Source organism: Acomys minous, assembly GCF_964271855.1.
Source record: "Acomys minous genome assembly, chromosome: 16".
NCBI lineage: Eukaryota > Metazoa > Chordata > Mammalia > Rodentia > Muridae > Acomys > Acomys minous.
In genome coordinates this window covers 39,339,656-39,356,347 of record NC_140498.1, presented here as the reverse complement: position 1 = coordinate 39,356,347, position 16,692 = coordinate 39,339,656, and the positions used below count along the sequence as shown (strand labels likewise).

General features: G+C 57.0%; 4 protein-coding genes and 1 long non-coding RNA gene across 9 annotated transcripts; 2 read left to right on the top strand and 3 right to left on the bottom strand.

The window, feature by feature from the left end:
• Window positions 1–118: 118 nt before the first annotated feature.
• Window positions 119–2,052, top strand: JMJD8 (jumonji domain containing 8). Of its 2 annotated transcripts, none has more exons than XM_084763107.1 (9): window positions 119–404; window positions 496–594; window positions 740–788; window positions 863–959; window positions 1,046–1,114; window positions 1,203–1,322; window positions 1,562–1,629; window positions 1,736–1,843; window positions 1,916–2,052. In XM_084763107.1, exons 1-9 carry the CDS (start codon window positions 139–141, stop codon window positions 1,994–1,996), a joined length of 957 nt encoding a protein of 318 aa, XP_084619233.1. In that variant the 5' UTR covers window positions 119–138; the 3' UTR covers window positions 1,997–2,052. The 2 variants fall into 2 exon arrangements, with proteins under 2 accessions (XP_084619233.1, XP_084619232.1); XM_084763106.1 differs by having other exon boundaries at window positions 120–404; window positions 1,709–1,843.
• STUB1 (STIP1 homology and U-box containing protein 1) lies at window positions 2,040–4,365 on the bottom strand. Its single transcript, XM_084763109.1, has 7 exons — window positions 4,082–4,365; window positions 3,478–3,676; window positions 3,226–3,391; window positions 2,959–3,046; window positions 2,703–2,759; window positions 2,497–2,613; window positions 2,040–2,418 (listed from the first exon to the last, which is right to left on the bottom strand). Exons 1-7 carry the CDS (start codon window positions 4,238–4,240, stop codon window positions 2,293–2,295), a joined length of 912 nt encoding a protein of 303 aa, XP_084619235.1. The 5' UTR covers window positions 4,241–4,365; the 3' UTR covers window positions 2,040–2,292.
• A 134-nt stretch (window positions 4,366–4,499) lies between these two features.
• On the top strand, window positions 4,500–5,579 carry LOC311586865. Its single transcript, XR_014775678.1, has 2 exons — window positions 4,500–5,027; window positions 5,116–5,579. It is a non-coding gene; the product is annotated as an uncharacterized lncRNA (long non-coding RNA).
• A 192-nt stretch (window positions 5,580–5,771) lies between these two features.
• RHBDL1 (rhomboid like 1) lies at window positions 5,772–9,351 on the bottom strand. Of its 3 annotated transcripts, none has more exons than XM_084763086.1 (8): window positions 8,315–9,351; window positions 7,717–7,890; window positions 7,287–7,511; window positions 7,063–7,211; window positions 6,804–6,916; window positions 6,607–6,707; window positions 6,467–6,527; window positions 5,772–6,385 (listed from the first exon to the last, which is right to left on the bottom strand). In XM_084763086.1, exons 1-8 carry the CDS (start codon window positions 8,351–8,353, stop codon window positions 6,114–6,116), a joined length of 1,134 nt encoding a protein of 377 aa, XP_084619212.1. In that variant the 5' UTR covers window positions 8,354–9,351; the 3' UTR covers window positions 5,772–6,113. The 3 variants fall into 3 exon arrangements, with proteins under 3 accessions (XP_084619212.1, XP_084619213.1, XP_084619214.1); XM_084763087.1 differs by having other exon boundaries at window positions 7,729–7,890; window positions 8,315–9,345; XM_084763088.1 differs by lacking the exon at window positions 7,717–7,890 and having other exon boundaries at window positions 8,315–9,347.
• A 1,695-nt stretch (window positions 9,352–11,046) lies between these two features.
• Window positions 11,047–16,490, bottom strand: RHOT2 (ras homolog family member T2). 2 transcript variants are annotated; one of them, XM_084763069.1, is made up of 19 exons: window positions 16,294–16,485; window positions 16,146–16,204; window positions 15,978–16,059; window positions 15,834–15,877; window positions 15,075–15,128; window positions 14,673–14,725; window positions 14,487–14,595; window positions 14,284–14,385; window positions 14,038–14,136; window positions 13,840–13,948; window positions 13,643–13,763; window positions 13,287–13,371; window positions 13,057–13,199; window positions 12,874–12,974; window positions 12,661–12,791; window positions 12,472–12,552; window positions 12,227–12,349; window positions 11,917–12,119; window positions 11,047–11,717 (listed from the first exon to the last, which is right to left on the bottom strand). In XM_084763069.1, exons 1-19 carry the CDS (start codon window positions 16,328–16,330, stop codon window positions 11,591–11,593), a joined length of 1,863 nt encoding a protein of 620 aa, XP_084619195.1. In that variant the 5' UTR covers window positions 16,331–16,485; the 3' UTR covers window positions 11,047–11,590. The 2 variants fall into 2 exon arrangements, with proteins under 2 accessions (XP_084619195.1, XP_084619194.1); XM_084763068.1 differs by having other exon boundaries at window positions 12,472–12,791; window positions 16,294–16,490.
• Between the last annotated feature and the right edge of the window lie 202 nt (window positions 16,491–16,692).

Below are 16,692 nucleotides of genomic sequence, written 5' to 3'. Positions count from 1 at the left end.
TTTGTCACTTGTCACTTTGATTGCGCCTTAAGTGGGAACTTCCTAGCACGAGGGAACTTCCGGTAGGGGCGCTGTAGCCATGGCAACCCGCAGGCGTCAGCAGTTTTCTTTCTGCCTTGAGGAAATAATTGAGGGGAGATGGTGTGTGTATGTGTATGTAGGCGCGTGCGTGTGTATAAAGGAGGCTCTCATGGCTGGGCTGGCTACTGCTTGCCGATTCCTACAGCAGTCGGGTTTGGTAGGCCAATGGCTCATGGTTACGCAAGTGTCGACGAAATTCCCAGCATGCTGCGCGCCTGGATCCGCAAATTCATGGCGGCGGCTGGACAGATAGGGCCGCTTTTGCTCTTTGTATTATGGAGGACGGTGACTGCGGTTCTTCCTGGCTCTGGCGAAGGGGGATGGTGAGCCTCAGGGAATGGGCGGCGGGAGGGAGCCTGAGCTCAAAGCCCCGACAGACCGTGCTGACCGGTTGTTGTCCCTTTGTCCCGTTAGGCAGCAGAGCAGGCTGGGGACTGCAGCAGCAGTGACGGAGGAGGAGCGTTGCACTGTGGAGCGCCGGGCACACCTCACATACTCCGACTTCATGCAGCAGTATGTATCCGTGCCCAAAGTCTCGGCATGATCCTCGGCATACCCCCGAGCGTGGTCTCTGGCGGTGGAGGTCCTACCCTGTCTAGTGTGCAGGAGAGGCCCTGCAGGTCCAACCCCGTGCAACACGCTGTCCTTCCTCCCCCAGCTATGCCTTCCTCAAGCCCGTTATCTTGCAGGGCCTCACAGACAACTCGGTGAGTATTTGTATCCGCGTGGGCAGCTGGTCCTGACTGACCACATGCTCAGTTCTCTTATCCTCCATCCCCAGAGATTCCGGGCCCTGTGTTCCCGGGAAAACCTGCTGGCCTCGTTCGGGGACAAAGTTGTTCGCCTGAGTACAGCTAATACCTACTCCTACCGGAAAGGTGAGCTGCCACACCCAAGGCCTGCCTGCTTGCCACCATCCCAAAGGCAGGGCTGACCAGTCCCGACTGCCCCCCACTTCTTGTAGTGGACCTGCCCTTCCAGGAATATGTGGAGCAGCTGCTGCACCCCCAGGATCCCACATCCCTAGGAAATGGTGAGCCAGCCCAAGGCAGCAGTGGGAGTGGGACACTCAGGAGTCTGCTGCTGCCACTGTTGTTGCCTCTTGTCTCCTCTGCCGGCAGACACACTGTACTTTTTTGGAGACAACAACTTCACTGAGTGGGCACCGCTATTCCAGCACTATTCCCCACCTCCTTTTCGTCTACTGGGAACCACCCCTGCCTACAGCTTTGGAATTGCAGGTAGGTGCTCCTTCAAAACAGTTGGGAGCAGGGTGGAGCACACCCTTAATCCCAGCACTCGAGAGGCAGAGGCAGAGGCAGAGGCAGGTGGATGTCAGTGAGTTCAAGGCCAGCCTGGTCTACAAAGGGAGTCCAGGACAGCCAGGGCTACACAGAGAAACCCTGTCTCAAAAAAAAAGCAAGAGTTGGGGAAGCCCGTCCATGTCTTGTTCATCAGCTGTTGACAACTGGCCCCACAGGAGCTGGATCTGGGGTCCCCTTCCACTGGCATGGGCCTGGATTCTCAGAGGTGATCTATGGTCGGAAGGTCAGTACAAGGGTGGGAGATGAAGCTGGAGCTCCGTGGTCCATAGCACACAACAGTCATTTTACACTCCTGGCTCCAGCGCTGGTTCCTCTACCCTCCTGAGCAGACACCAGAGTTCCACCCCAACAAGACCACACTGGCCTGGCTCCTGGAAATATACCCATCCCTAGCCCCATCTACTCGGCCTCTGGAATGTACTATCCAGGCTGGTGAGGTCAGTGGCTGGTAGGCAGGGGTTGGGCCAACCCAAAAGGCCCTGGCCAATCTCGGTGCTCTTTTCTCCCAGGTGCTGTACTTCCCTGACCGGTGGTGGCATGCCACACTTAATCTGGACACCAGTGTCTTCATATCTACCTTCCTTGGCTAGCCAAACAGGCGACTGGCAAGCCCATCGCACCAGCACATTTCAATGTAGTGCTCACAGACTTTATTACAGGACAGTGGCAGCAGCAGCAACCTCAGCCCGCCCTTACCCACTTTCCAGCCCAGAAGGGGGACAAGGGAGGCTCACGGCCCAGCAAGGGGTATGCTGAGAAGGGGAGCAGTTCAGAACCCATCAGCAAGGCTGATGGAGGTAGGCCCAGGGACCCAAACTATATACAGGGACTGGAGCTTCTGTCCCCAGACCCTCCTGGGCCAGGGTGCCAGGCAGGACATGGGGCCTCAGTAGTCCTCTACCCAGCCATTTTCAGAGATGAACGCATCAATGACTTCCTTCATGGCCAAGTTGGGGATGAGCTGTTCCTGGGTCAGAGGGCTCCGGGTCACAGGGTCAAAGTGCCCCACACGCTGTAACAACAAGAGTCAGAGTGTTCAGTGGTCTGAGTGTACCTCTGATCCCAGTCCTAAAGGCCCATGGACCCTCACCTGCAGGTGTTCCTCAATGTCCTTGCGGTCATAAGTGATACCACTGGGTGTGATGCAGGGTTCCCGCATCAGCTCAAAGCTGATCTTGCCACACAAGTAGTCAGGGATATCCCGCTTCTACAACATAACGGGGGGTAAAGAAATGTCTAGAACTGGGAACCGGGTCACCATACAGCACCCGCCCATGGGCTTCAAGGAACACTCACCTTTCTTTTCTCATCCACCTGAGAGAAGAGCTCATCCATGTCTGCCATGTATTTATCCTGCAGAGTTGAGTGCCATGTGTGGGCAACTCGTATCTCCTCCACACAGACACATACACCCTATGTCCACCAGGGCACTCATGTCATGCACGGGCCAACAGATCCACCATAGGCTGGGGCACGTTCCATGCCGCACACAAGAACACACACACACACACACACACAAAACGACCCACATGTGGACTAGGGGCACCCTCACGTGCTTGGCCTCAATGCAGGCCTGCTGGGCCCGGATGTGGCCATCATCCTCATCAGCCCCATGGTTCCGCTGGCACTCTTCCAGTTCCCTGAGTGGTAACCAGAAGCTCATCAGTGATGTCCCTGACCAAGAAGGGACAGAGCCCTCCCCATCTCAGGCCTCTTTCCTCCGGGCCTTCCCATGTGTCAGTTGCCGTCCTTCAATAAACACTTGTGTTGGTGACTCATCGTCAACCTGAGGAAGTAGTCTGTTGGGGGAGGGACCCACCTCTCTCGCTCAGCAGCAATGAGCCTGGTGAGATAAGAGTGCAGCTCGCTCTCCTGGTGGATGCGCCGTTCCTCCATACTGTTCCAGCGTTTCTTCTTAGCAATGCGAAGGGCACTAGGAATATCATCCCCAAAGTTGAGTCGCTGCTCCTTGGCCAAACTATAGGCTGGGGGAGTGGACACTTTAGTAGGTTACACTTGTCAACAATCCTGTCCCCCAAACTACCCACAACCTGGCATCTGGTCAGCCCACCTCGCTGCAGATTGGCAATGGCCTCATCGTAACTCTCCATCTCTAGCTGGCACTGGCCCAGGAAGAAGTGCGCCTTCACAGACTGCCCGTCCAGCTCCAGGGCTCTCCGGCAGTCAGCAAGGGCCTGTTCAGGCTGCTGCATCTTCAGATAGCACAGGGCCCGGTTGGTGTAGTACACTGCCACAAGTGGGTTCCGGGTCTAGGGACCAAGGCCACGCAACACAGAGAGTGTCGGCTCATCTGGACCCCTCTCTTGGAGCAGGCCCATGGTTGGAATCGAGACACTGGAGATTTCCGAGTTGCCAGAGCTCTGGATTCTGGCTGTGTTCTTTTGACTGCTTTTGTGAAATTTTTCCCAGAACCTTTCTCCCAGCTTTGGGCATGGGAGCCTCAGGGGGCAAGGGTTCTCGGTGTCATCCCAGCCTGCCACAATCAAGCATCCCGCCCGACAGTTCCCAGTCAACAAACCCTGGGCTCTGGAACAGCAATCCGGGCGCCAGGAAAACATCCTAGCCATCGAGTCCTGGCTGCCAGAAATCATCCCAGAATCACAGAACAGGGAGGCACATCGGGCCCCGCCCCCGCCCCCGCCCCCCGCACTCACGATGGCGCGGCCGTAGCAGGCCGCTGCCTCCGGGTACTTGCGGCCCACGAAGAGGCGATTCCCCTGTTCCTTGAGCTCCTGCGCACTCGGGCTCTTATCAGGGCTGCCGCCGCCAGTGCCCAGCCGCGCGCCGCCCTCCTTTTCCTCCTTGCCCTTCATGGCGCCGCGCGGCACGGCTTGGGCTCCGCGCCCGGCCACCTAGATCTCGCAGCCCGCGCAGCGATCAGCTCCGCCCGATCGGCGATCCGCCACCGGAACTTCCGGCGTGGGGCGGGGCTGGTTTGAGAACACGTGAGCAAAGGCGGAGCCTCGAGGCTGGGTGAGCCAGTTCGCAAAGCGCTGCGCTGCTACCGCCGCCCTCTCTACTGGCCCCGCCCCAGACCAAGGCCCCGCCCCTTCGGCGTTCAAGTCCCGCCCTCCGGCCCACTCCTAGCGAACGTGGCAGCGGTTCTTAAGGAGTGGCACTCCGATCGCGGACGCACGCAGGAACCTGGGACCGTCTGGACCGCTGGTAGGACGGCGGAATTGAGGGAAGAAGAGGAATGGAGGCCAGCAGGTCAGACCGCCCTCGCAGGTCTTCCCCGGGAATCGGGAGGAGCTGCCTGCGGCCATTAATGGTTGAGAAGCGAGCACGTGACTTGTTGACACGAAAGGACCTGCTGCGGTTGGTATAGAGGTAGCTGCGGGTGCTAGGCAGGACTTTTTCCCTTCTTGTGGTCACGAGGAGAGCTTCTTCTAGGGCGGGGCCAGAAGGTTTCCTTGGGAAACGCCTGCACCAAGACCCTTTGACCCTGTAGTCTATAGATGAGACCTTTCTAGCCGCTGTTGCGTCAGCTGCTGGCCGCCAACACTCCCACCCCGGATTCAGGGGAGCAGAACTCGAGGCTTTCTGCCGATCTTCGCGCCGCAGTCAAACTTCGCTACGTGCTCTCTGCCACTGCCTCTAGTGAGTTGGGAGCCCAAAGTTGGGTTGGGGCTCTAGGAGGTGTAGCTCAAAGAAGCTGTCCCCAGCACCTCCCCGTCACTCTTTGCAGTGGTTCTGGCTGCAGGAGCTTCTGAGGTGGCAGCTTGCTAACCCTGCAGTACACACTCAAGCACTACTTGCTGTTTCTGGCCCAGGTGCAAGAGCGCACTGAATTTCTGAGCCAAGATGAACCCATTGCTAGGGCCCCGGGAGGTCATCCAGAACCCCATCAGGGTTCAGGTGGCTAGTAACTCCACCCCCGGACGCTTGAGGTCCTCTCTAGTGACTGCCTTAGGGCTCGTGACTCTTCATCTTGTGGAGGCAGTACTGCAGACTTGGCGTATGGGGAGGAAGCTATCCCTGGGCCCTGCTACCTGAATTTCACCCCAACTAGGCCTCCCACAAGGACTGTAGACCTGCCAAGAATTACAAGACCCAGGCCAAGTGAACCTGGCTCTGGCGTGGGCTTGCCTTTGGAAGGGAGGAGAGATTGTTAGCTCTTGGAGTACAATAAACCATTCAATTGCTGAACTTGACCTGACCTGGAAGTACACAGTCTCTTCCCAGGGGCCCTTCCTCCTGTGTGGGAGGAGTAAGACCACCTCCTCATGTCAGGTGCAGAGCTTCAAGGGAGAAGGGAGCACAGACCACCCTGGAGGGGAAGTGTCCCATAACAGCCTGGGTGAAGTGGGCAGACAAGCCTGCAGAGCCCCCAGGACAGTTACCTAGCGCTGTGTAAAATATTTATTCATTCTCCAAAAAGGCTCAGACTGCAAGTCTGGGGGTCTGTGGGGACGGAGGGGGTGTCCTCTAGGGCCACATTCAAGGACCTCCACCCAACCCTGGCAGAGTAGCACCCCTCCCCCCCCCCCCCCCGAAAGGCCTGGGAGGGGCAGCAAGGGCTGCAGTAAGACTTGGTTGGCCTCAACTCCGGGGAATCACAGGGCCCGCCTGCCCCTGTGGGGAAAAGCAACAGAGCAGTCCATTCATAGAGGGCAGACATGCAGGCCCACCTGGTGGCTGACCCACTGTGGGCCAGGCTCTAGCCATATGGCCCTAGGGAGCAGGTCAAGGTGGAGGGGGGATGTCGGCACCCAGCAGGTCATAGGCAAAGACGTTCCAGAAGATGGCGAAAAGCAGGAAGGTGCCATAGGCAAGTAGCACCACCCACCAGCCGCACTGGTCCCTCAGGCGCTCCTCATAGCTTCGAAGGATGGTAAGGCCCATGCTTACACCTACCACTGCACCAGCCAGGTGTGCCATGAAGCTGGGCTGTGGGCCTGAGGCAGGCAGAGGCGGGGAGAAGCGTAGCCACACAGCCCGGCCCACTTCGGAACTCACTGCAGAGGGAGCAACAGGTGGGAGGGGCCCTGTCTGCAGGTAGAGGGCCTCCCAGCGCCCCACCTGCCCCCACTACTCACTGCACACCAGAGCCAGCACCATCCTCAGCAGCTTGTATGGACACCGCATCCCAGCCCAGTTCTGATGGGGGCAGGCAGACAGGCTGTGATACATGTCCAGTGGGCCCCTTCCCACCTCCCCAGAAGGCCAGTCCCGTTACCATGACAACATTGGCCAGGTGTGCAGAGCACAGGGCATAGACCCCGCCAGAGCCTCCTACCACCGGGGCACGCATGTCTGTGATAGAGACAGTCAGGGAGCCTGTGGGCAAAGGGAGGAGAGGTCAGGGCAGAGTTGGCCTTCGCTTCACCAGGTAAGGTAGGCAGGGGACCCCACCCACTGATGTGCTTGTCTCACCTGCCAGCACACCCGCCAGGTAGAGCAGGCTGATGCGAAGGACGCCGTGTACCATCTCCAGGGGCACCCCGATCATCAACTGCAAGAGGGCATTGAACCCTAGCTGCTCCAACCTGGCCACAAAGGAACATTGCAAAGGGGTAATCAGAGGGGTGCCCCGCCTACTCCTAGATCTCAGGCAGTGCAGAAGCCTTCGGAGTCGGTGGACAGGGGGTGCGGGTGGAGAAGGGACTCTGGATGGAGCCCAAGGCTCACTTACCCAACATGCATGAACATGTAGGTGAGGAAGCGCCAGGCTCGAGCACGGTGTCCTGGGTGATACACTAGTGGGCTCTTCATATATTCAGGGTGGTAGGTCTGGAGCACCCACTTGTTGAGACGTGCCCCGTAGCACAGGAACACGATGATCTGGGGACACTAGTGTTAGGGCTGGTCATGACTAGGGACTCAGGAGGCCCCGGGGCAGCATGTGGGCAGGCCCACCTGAGCAAGGGTGACAGAGGCCATGAACACAGGGGGTGGGCAGCTGCGGTGCCGGTAGAAGTACCAGCGGCGGTCCACCTCACAGGGTAGGATCTCGTAGGCCACGTATCGCACGAACCGCTTGTAGACACCCAGGCCTGGCTCATCTAGCAGTCCGTCCCGGGGCAGCGCCCGTTGCCCGTTCGCAATGGCCCTCTTGAAGCTGCTGGAGCGCTTGCTGCTGATCTAAAGGGCGGGAGTCCTAGTGTGGGTGACAGCACTGTCCCTGTGGGACCCTGCCCTACTTGGCCGTGTGGCTAATAGTTTGAGGCTCTGTTCCACACTGCCCAGGTCTGTAAGCCCTACCCAGTAAAAAGCTGCGTGCCCACCCAGCTTTGGTCAGGGTGCTTTGCTTGACCAGGCCTGGGGCCCTCCCCTAATGCCCACACACCATGGCACTGACCAGGTCCACCAGCTCCTGGTAGCAGACCTGGCCCCGCTCGTTGCTCTGAGCCAGAGCCACCAACATGTCCAACTTGGTGGGGTCCAGGGGCAGCTCATGGCTGTGTACCAGACCAGCGAAGGTGTCCGCACCGATGAAGCCTGTGTTCTCAGGATCCAGCTGCTGTGGTGGGGGAGTAGAGGGTGGGCCAACCCCCAGCCACAGGGCTGAGCCAGGCTGGCTAAGGAGGCTGGACCTTTGTGTCGGTCAGTGCCTGTCTGCTAGGACCAGCTTGTTCCCAGGCCTTGGCAGGACAAGGTGCCTGGTTTGGCTGCTCTACCACCTCATAGTCACCCTACCAGTCCTAGAAAGGGGGAGGACCTAGGTCCAAGGACCACCACCCTCCATCCCCAGCTTTCTGTTGAAACCCAATGAAGCCAGCCAGACCTTTCTCTGGGGTCCGGAGTTTCAGAGGCCAAGGTCGTGCAGGGAGGGGGGCTTTGGAGGTAGCTGCCTGGAAGGGCTTTCTGTGAGCATGGTCCCTCCCCCGAGCCCCTTTCCGGCTGGAAGGGCGCCAAAGCAGTGCCAGCCGCCACCCACCACGCACCTGCTCCTGGATGAGCTGCAGCAGCGAGCTCCTGTCCATAGAGCCGGGCCGAGGGCCGGGGGTCGGCCGAGGCCGGGAGGGGCTGCTCTGCGGACCGCTCCGCTCCGCCCCGGCCGGCCCGCTCCGCCCGCTCTGCTCTGCGCGCACGGAGCTCAGACAGCGTCACCGAGATGCCAGCCCCGCGCGCGCTCGCGCACACAGGCAGAGCACGCGCCCACCCTGCACGCGCACGCGCCGCCCGGATTCGACGCACATCCGTCCCCCACCGAAGAGCTCGACCCAGAACCACCGCCTGCGTACAGCTCTTGAAAAAACGTGCTGCAGAAGCTTCTCCCAGGAGGCCACAGCTGGGAACCTGCAGCACCCAGTATCCCTGTCATACAGCCTTTCTGGTTCTTTGCTCATTACTTCCTCTAGGAAGCTTTCCTTGACTAACAATATGCCCGTGACCCATCCCCGGGGTATTGGGGTCCATTTGCTCCCCATCATACTTTGTCCTGAGCTGGAGCAGCTTGCAGGAGACATTTATCCTTACTTTGCACTGTGCCAGCCAGGAAGCCCCAGGTCCTACAAAGCAAGCCAGACACCAGTCCATAGGGCACTGGCACTGCTCACACCAAGACTGACACCCTTGCCCCTTACTCATGGCTAAACCTGGAAGCTCTAACACCCCTGCACGGGATTTAAGACCGTAGGGCCTCCAGGATGGAAGCACAGGTCAGGGGACAGCCAGGAAGGTGGGGCTGCAGCTTGGATAAGGGCATTTGCTCCTGAGGACACTGAAGGTGATAGACCAATGGGAAGTGTTGTAACCATGGCAACCCCTCCAAGTACCATTCCAAAAAAAAAAAATCTGCTGCTGCACCGATGTAATGACAGTTATTCCTGCCTCATGGGCAGGAATACAGCTGCCTATGAAAAGCATCCTGCCCAAGCCGGGCGCGGTAGCACAATCCCAGCACTTGCGAGGCAGAGGCAGGCGGATCATTGTGAGCTCAAGACCAGCCTTGGGTAGTGAGTCTGGAACAGGCAAGGCTACACTGAGAAACCCTGCCTTGGGGGCAGGGCTGGGGGTGGGGGGGGCCAGGAAACAAACAAACAAAAGTTTTTTAGTAACATAGGTAAGATGCCTTCACACTGGATCTCTGGGGCATGGGGTTTGGAGATGTTACTTTGTGATGAATTGTTGTCTGCAATATTAAAGGGAGACATATTCCTGTACATTACCACACCATGGTTTTGAAACCAGTCATTGTATGATTTTATTACCAGAAGTGCTAACCGGAGTGTGATCTGGTTACCTTGGAAATGCAGGAACTTAATGAATGTACTGTAAAATAAAATGTGGGCTAGTTCCCATGAACTGAAAAAAACAAAAAACATCATATCAGTCCAGTGTGTGTGTACATCTTTCGTAATCATTCATGTATCTTAGGTTGATTTCATATTTTGACTTTCTCGAAAATGCTGCAACACCCAAACACATGCAGCTGCCTCTGGTATAAGAATGTTGTTTCCCCTGGGCATATGTAGTAATGTTCTCACGTGCTGAAGTGGCACCATGTTCTCCAAGATATCCACTCTAACTCGCACTCACCCGTGCTGTGCAGGCATCACTTTACCCCTCAGCTGTGATAGCCAAGGCCACACAAGGAAGCCTGTCACAAAAAACCTAGCAAACACATACTCAAAACAAACAAAACAAAAATCAAACAGAAAAAGGAAGCAAGCAAGCATCCTGCTCAGATGCTTAGTGGCACAGAAGGCCAGCAGTTGTTTGGTACATTAGCAGAGGGGCCTCACCTTTCAGGGATCCCCATCAGGTAGGCATTCTGGGGCAGACAGGTACCCCAACACAAGTGACACACTGGTTATTGGAGTGTGTGGACTCCTGTCTGGGTGTCCTCAGTGGTAGGAGGCCACATTACAAGATCAACTCTGAACCAGAAAGTCACCCTCCCCTCAGCTTCTGGCCAGGCTTGAGAACTGTGGCTGACCCTCACCTTTAACACCCAGGTGTACATAAAGCCTCTCAGCACAGCCAGAGGCAGGCTGACTGGGAGCCAACAGCACAGACGCTACATTCCCAGGGAAGAAATAGACAGATGCATTATGCATTGAATCCGACACACACACACACACACACACACACACACACACACACACACTGACATCACTGAACAGCAGACCACAACTTGATCTTCCACAGCCATTAATCACAGTGACAAGTGAGACTTCAGAGTGGGGACCCAGGAACGGGGGGAGTCAGAGAGTCAGGTGACATTTTCAACCCACATGATAGAAGTCATTTAGATTGATTGAAGAAAAGCCATCTTTATGGGGCTGGAGAGATGGCTTGGTGGTTAAGAGCACTCGCTGCTCCTGCAGAGAACCTGGGTTTATTCCAGACATCTACATGGTGGCTTACATCACCAGGTAACTCCAGTTCTCGGGATCTGACACACTCATTTAGCCTCTGTTGGCACCAGGCACACACACTGTGGACTTACATATGTGCAGACAAAACACTCAGACACATAAACTTTTTTTTTTTTTTAAAGACGGTGTTTCTCTGTGTAGTTCTGGCTGTCCTGGAACTCACTCTGTAGCCCAGGCTGGCCTGGAACTCAAAGAGATCCACCTACCTCTGCCTCCCTAGTGCTGGGATTAAAGGCTCGCGCCACCACTGCCTGGCATTTTGGGTTGTTTTAAAGAAAGAAATAAAAGGCAGCTTTGAGAAGCCAAAATCCAAGAGGTGGAAACAAGTGATGTTTAATCAGGAAACCCCAGTTCCACTTGCTCTGCAGCTGCAATGTGGGTAAGGCTCTGCACTAGACGGAACGGTGGGAACTCTGTGACTATCAGGTTGCTCCCCGATTTGGCCACCACCGCTTGCCCCTCACATGTCCACTGGCCATACAGAACCAGGAAGGAGGAAGCACCCTGCGAAGTCCAGGTCCTGGTCACTGGTTATCCTACCCACAGGCCAGTCCCTAACACACAATACTCCCTCCAAGGCTAAGGCCTCACACCTGCCACCTGTACCCTCAGGCTCGGCAGGACAGAGCAAAACACAGCCCTGTTATAGGGTAATCGACTTTTGGAAGCCAAGTTTTAGATGCCAAGTCCCTGAGCAGGTACCCCACACATCAATCTTAGGGACCCTGTGGCCACACAGCCATTACACCACCAGGCTGGAAGCCCATACTCCTCTGCCATGTGGGCCCCCACAAGGCACCACAGTGCCTGGGTCAGGAGAGGCTCATGGGTCCTTCATCATCGGCTCTTCACTAGGACCTTGTATAGTGAGAAGCTAAGGACAGCAGCCACCGCAGTCCCAACAGCCACAAGCATTCCTCGGAGCCAGAAGGAGGTGGGGTGCAGCTCTGTGTGTACCAGGTGTCTGTGGAAAGACAAATGCTCAATGCATGTGCTGAAAACCCGGGTCCTAGGCAACTGGAGGCTAAGCCAAAGGATGATGCCCAGCATAACTCTCCGGGCCACAGGCCCCAGCATAAAGCTGACACCTTTTACCCAGATGATAGGCTAAGCCCTGGGATATATCGCTACCCCCACACTAAGGCTGTGGTAGGTATACTCACGGGAAAGTGGCCATGGTAGCAAGTTGGGTAAAGACATCTGTGCTGGTCTGGGCTGGTCCCAAGCAGGAGAATGAGGCTGGGGCAGGCAGCCGGTGCCTGCGGCAGAATTCAGCTGGTGACAGGCCTGGTGTGGCAACACCTTCAGGGAGATCAGCTTTGGAGGAGATGAAAAGGCAGGGGGTCTGCCCGTCCATGTAATGGTGCTGCCAGGGTAAACAAAACAAAACCAACACGTGAGAGCTGAGCTTGCTGTCCTACCTAGCTAGGGTATGGCTGGGAAAACACTACGGGACCCCAGGTCAGGACTTGCCTTGTATATGGTAGCACAGTGCACAAAGGTCTTGGGGTCACTGCTGTCAAACATTAAGCAGGCGACATCACAGGTAGTGTCTAGAGAGGTGTCCAGCAGGCTGTCAGCACTCACTTCACACAGCTGGGACAAATAATAGCCTTAGTGGCCTTCCCAAGGCTGGGTCCCCAAGGGCCACCCTGGAACCGCCCCATGGAGTGTCACAGGTCTACCCTTCAGGACAGGGTGCACGTCCCCTCACTTACAATCAGGTACTTCTCCTGTCCGCTGACCTGTACTGTATTGATGGTGTGCGTGGGTGATTTCTCAGGGAGGTCCCTGGCTTCCTGTGTAGACAGAAGAAAGGATCCTTGATTTGCTGGCAACAGTGTTCTCTGTGATACTTCTGCCCCCTTGAGTTCCCAGTGAGGGGTTGGGGTCCCCATAATTCTCACCCCCAAGCTGTGGCCAAGGAAGGCTTGCAAGAAGGCGGACTTGCCCACTCCTCGGGCTCCCAACACCTTACACAGAAGCACGTTGCGCTGGGTCTGCCCTTTCTCCTGGTCTAGTCTCTTCTCACGGGTAACTGGAAAGATGAGCTCATGTGAGGGGGTTGGCCATCAAGGAGGAGGGGCTAGAGCCCAGGGACCAAAAAAGTGGTCACCCACCTGTGATAGCCTGTGCCTGGGAGTCCTGCTCACAGAGGGTGGGGTAGCCCAGGTAGCCAAGGTGTGCGAGGCAGTGCTGGACATCTAGGTAGGTCACCAGGCTGGGAGTAAAGGGGGGCACAGTGCTAAGGAGACTTAGATGGGGTGGGCAAGAATAGACAAGCAGATGCAGGCCAAACTTACGTCCACTGGCAGAGATAGCCATGCAAAGGCAGCCAGCCAGCCTGAGTGGGGACTGTGTGTGAGAGTTCAGGGCCCCAGGGGGCCACTGGGAACACACTGAAGAGATTCTGCAGTTCCGCAGGTGAGAGGACACCGTCATGGTCCTACAGGCAGAGGGGCTACGGTGAGGTGAGATGTGCTTGGGGGTGGGGGGGCCGGGGTCAAAGGGCAGGTGAGGTGACGGCGCTCACCTGGTCATGCTTCTCAAATACCCGCTGCACAAACTGGTAGCCACGGTGGTTGAGCTCTGTGCTGCAGCCAGGGGGTACAGGGAGCCTGTGGGGACGCCAGGAAGAGTCTAGGGCCCTTCAACTGTCACAATGGAGGAGCTGCCTGGGCAGTCAGGCACTCCCAATAGAACCCTCTGCTCACACAGTTGGGGCCAAGCCAGGAGAGTGACTATGAGTGTGTGTTGTGAGGCCAAGCTAGAGTCCCCAGGTCACAGGATCAAGGAAGCCAACCCTGAGGACCCAATCCCAGAGAGGCGCACTGAGTAGGGATCCACCCCAAGAGTATAAGCACTGCTGCCCGCCAGCCTACAACTCACGGTGGGTAGAGGTAGTCAGTTGTCAGCTCCAATGAGTCACTGTAGCCAAAGCGCCGCAGGATGGTCCACGTGGTCTCGTGCCGGCCACGTTGGATGAAAAGTGTGTTCAGGAAGAGGAAGCCTGTGAAAAGGTGGAGGGCTAGCACCCAGCCCAGCCACTCCCCACACATCAGGGCATCAGACGATGTCTGCCTCACCTTCCAGGGTCAGCCGGTCGTCCTGTACACCGCCTTCCACGTTCCTGCAAACTACCCTCTTCACATCATCCAGGGCCTGTGGGGCCAGCGGGTGGCCAAAGCAGGACTTCTGCCTCCGGTAAGAGAATTCATGAGATCAGTCAGCGGTCCTGATGACCCTCTTACAAGGGCCACTAGGATGTCCGGGCAAGGCCACACCTGGAAGGCATTGAGCTCCTCATCGCTGAGCGCGTGGTCGAGGTCATGATCTGACAGCCTGAAGATGCGGGTGAGAGCCTGGGCACACGCAGGTCTTAGCTGCAGGGACACAACACCAAGTGGCCCTTCCCATGTTCACGCTGTCAGTTCTCCCTCCCGTTCATTTGCTCTCCTTCTCCAGTACCCCACATGGACCTCGGGATGAGTCTTGGGGAAATGAGTGTGTGGCCCTCATCCATTGCTTACCTGTTTGGCCTCAGGGTCATAAAGGGGGGCAGTGGGATGCAGAACAGCCTTCTGGGCATAGTAGAACAGTTCTGAGATATTCCTCAAGTGCTTGGCTGAACACTAGACAAGAGTGGGGACAGGCTCAGGGAAGGGCCCAAAACAGACAAAGGGAGCTGCTAGAGGGTCTTAACACAGCCCACCTCTACAACCTCCCTGCTCACCTCCACATAGGTCTCTATCTCAGGAAATTGGCTCATGATGGGTAGCACAGCCTCCATGGTACTCCCTGGTCGCAGGTCTGACTTATTGCCTACCAGGATGATGGGCAACCTGGGAGAGAGGCCGTGATCACCAGGGATGGGGAACAGGTGGGGTCTAGTCCCCCTAGCAGAGGCCCTGCTGGTCACCTGGGCCCTGCTGCAGTCCTGCCATTCACAAGGGGGATCCATTTGGTTCTGATCTGAAAGACAAAGTCCAAATGTGAGTCAAGAATGTGCACATGTTCGCCAGCCCATGCTCCCCTACCTAGGGCTAATCAAGCTTTAGGAGTATAGGATGAAATTGGTGGGACACTGCAGGTGATAGACAGAGACTTGCCTGACCCAACAGCTGCCATCCCCCCAAGCAGGCTGGAGTATAAGCATTCTCCCTAGCTTAGAGGTATGGGGCTCCCTGAAAGGCTCACCAGTGATGAGCCTGGGAGGGAGGATCAAGACTCAGGAGCCACACTGTATACCCAGGTCCACTGCAGACTAAGCCAGGCACTAGCATCGGGGCTGAGAACGGACAAGGAGCTCCCCCTTGCTCACCTTCTCAATGGTGGCCTCCTCGGACACATCGTACACCACACACACTACATTTGCCTAAGGGCAGAGGAAAATACAGGGTGAGCAGAGTCTGCCTGCTCGTTACAGACAGCACGGGCCACTCCAGCATGCCCCAGCTGCTCACGGCAGGATGGGGTTCTGAGGCCCAAGAAGCACACCTTTGCCAAGCAGGCCTCTTCCTGCCAGCACTCCCTAAGAGATCCCAGACCCTAGCAGCGTGGCTCCTGTCAGCACATCCTTGTCCCAAGTACCCAAATCTCTCACTTTCTATCTCAGTACAAGCAGCAAGGATGCTAAGGGCAAAAGCAAGGCCACACTGCACCCTGCACCTGGTAGACACAGAGAAGGCTGCAGGACTGCAGTCAGGAACACAGTGACTGGCAACAGCTAACTCCTAATTAAGATGGCATCCACCACAGCCTAGGAAGCCATGGTTCTGGGGAACGGGAGGATAGTTATTTAAGGAGCAGTGGGGGACACATATATCTGCTCCCCCCAGACCCTGGGAAGGAGCCCAGGAGGGAGGTCTCTCCTCTCCCTGAGCACTAATGGAGGCAGTGGAGCCGTCCTGAGAAACCCAACAACACTCAGCTCTGAAGGTCACAGCTGAATTATCAGGGTCAAGCACAGGCAGTCATCTAATCCAGCTCGAAGAAGAGGAAGCCGATTAAGACTAGGTGGCAGCAAGCTGCGACCAATGAATCGGGCTCAGAACCCACGGGCCCTCAAGATGCACCCCACCTTGTGGATCTCCTCCTGAAGTTCCTCCTCTGTCTGCTCCGCTTCTAGAGGGGAAAAGAACCCGATGTAGAATGGATGTTGGGTTCCACGCGGACCAGCTGCAGGCCCGATACACACCGGCTGGGGGCCAGAATTTGGAGATACCTGAGTAATCCACGATAAGAGTGGGCACCTTCTCCGGGGTGACGTCGGCGGGGATGGTTATCTCCTCCGCGCGGGCAGGGACCTGCAACAGGTGGGTGAGCATTGAATGGGCAGCCCGGCTGCCCAGAGCCTCGCTTCCGCCCCGGGTGTCCGGCCCAGCCAGCGCACCTCCTCGGGAAACTCCTCGCCGACCAGCGACAGGATCAGAGAAGTCTTCCCAACCTGGGCTACGCGGGAAAAAAAGAGAACAGCATAGTCAAGAGCACGGCCGAGGTCACGGCGACCCCGCCCGTCGGCCCGCGGCCCCAGCGCCTACCTTCGCCCAGCAGCAGGATGCGCACGTCGCGCCGCATGGCTGCCGCCCGCAGCAGCAACCCTAAACCCACCTTCCCTGCCTGGAACCGACCAAGTAGATCCAATCCCAACCCCAACCCTAGCCCTCTCCTTCAACCCGCGCAGGCCTCCGAACTTCCTGTCTTCAGTCCCGCCTTCATCCAAACTTCCGGTCCCGCCCACGAAGCACCAGCTAGTGTCTGAGCTACACTCAGGCGCCATCACATGGGGCGCTCCTGACACTACAGGTGGGGCCGACAGTCCCAACAAGCTTCTCTGAGGACAGGCCAGTGGAGAGTGAGGATGGACAACAGACAGTGCGGGTTGGGGTAAAGGCTGAGCTCAGGACAGAAGTAATGCAGAGATACAATTTATGGGGCAA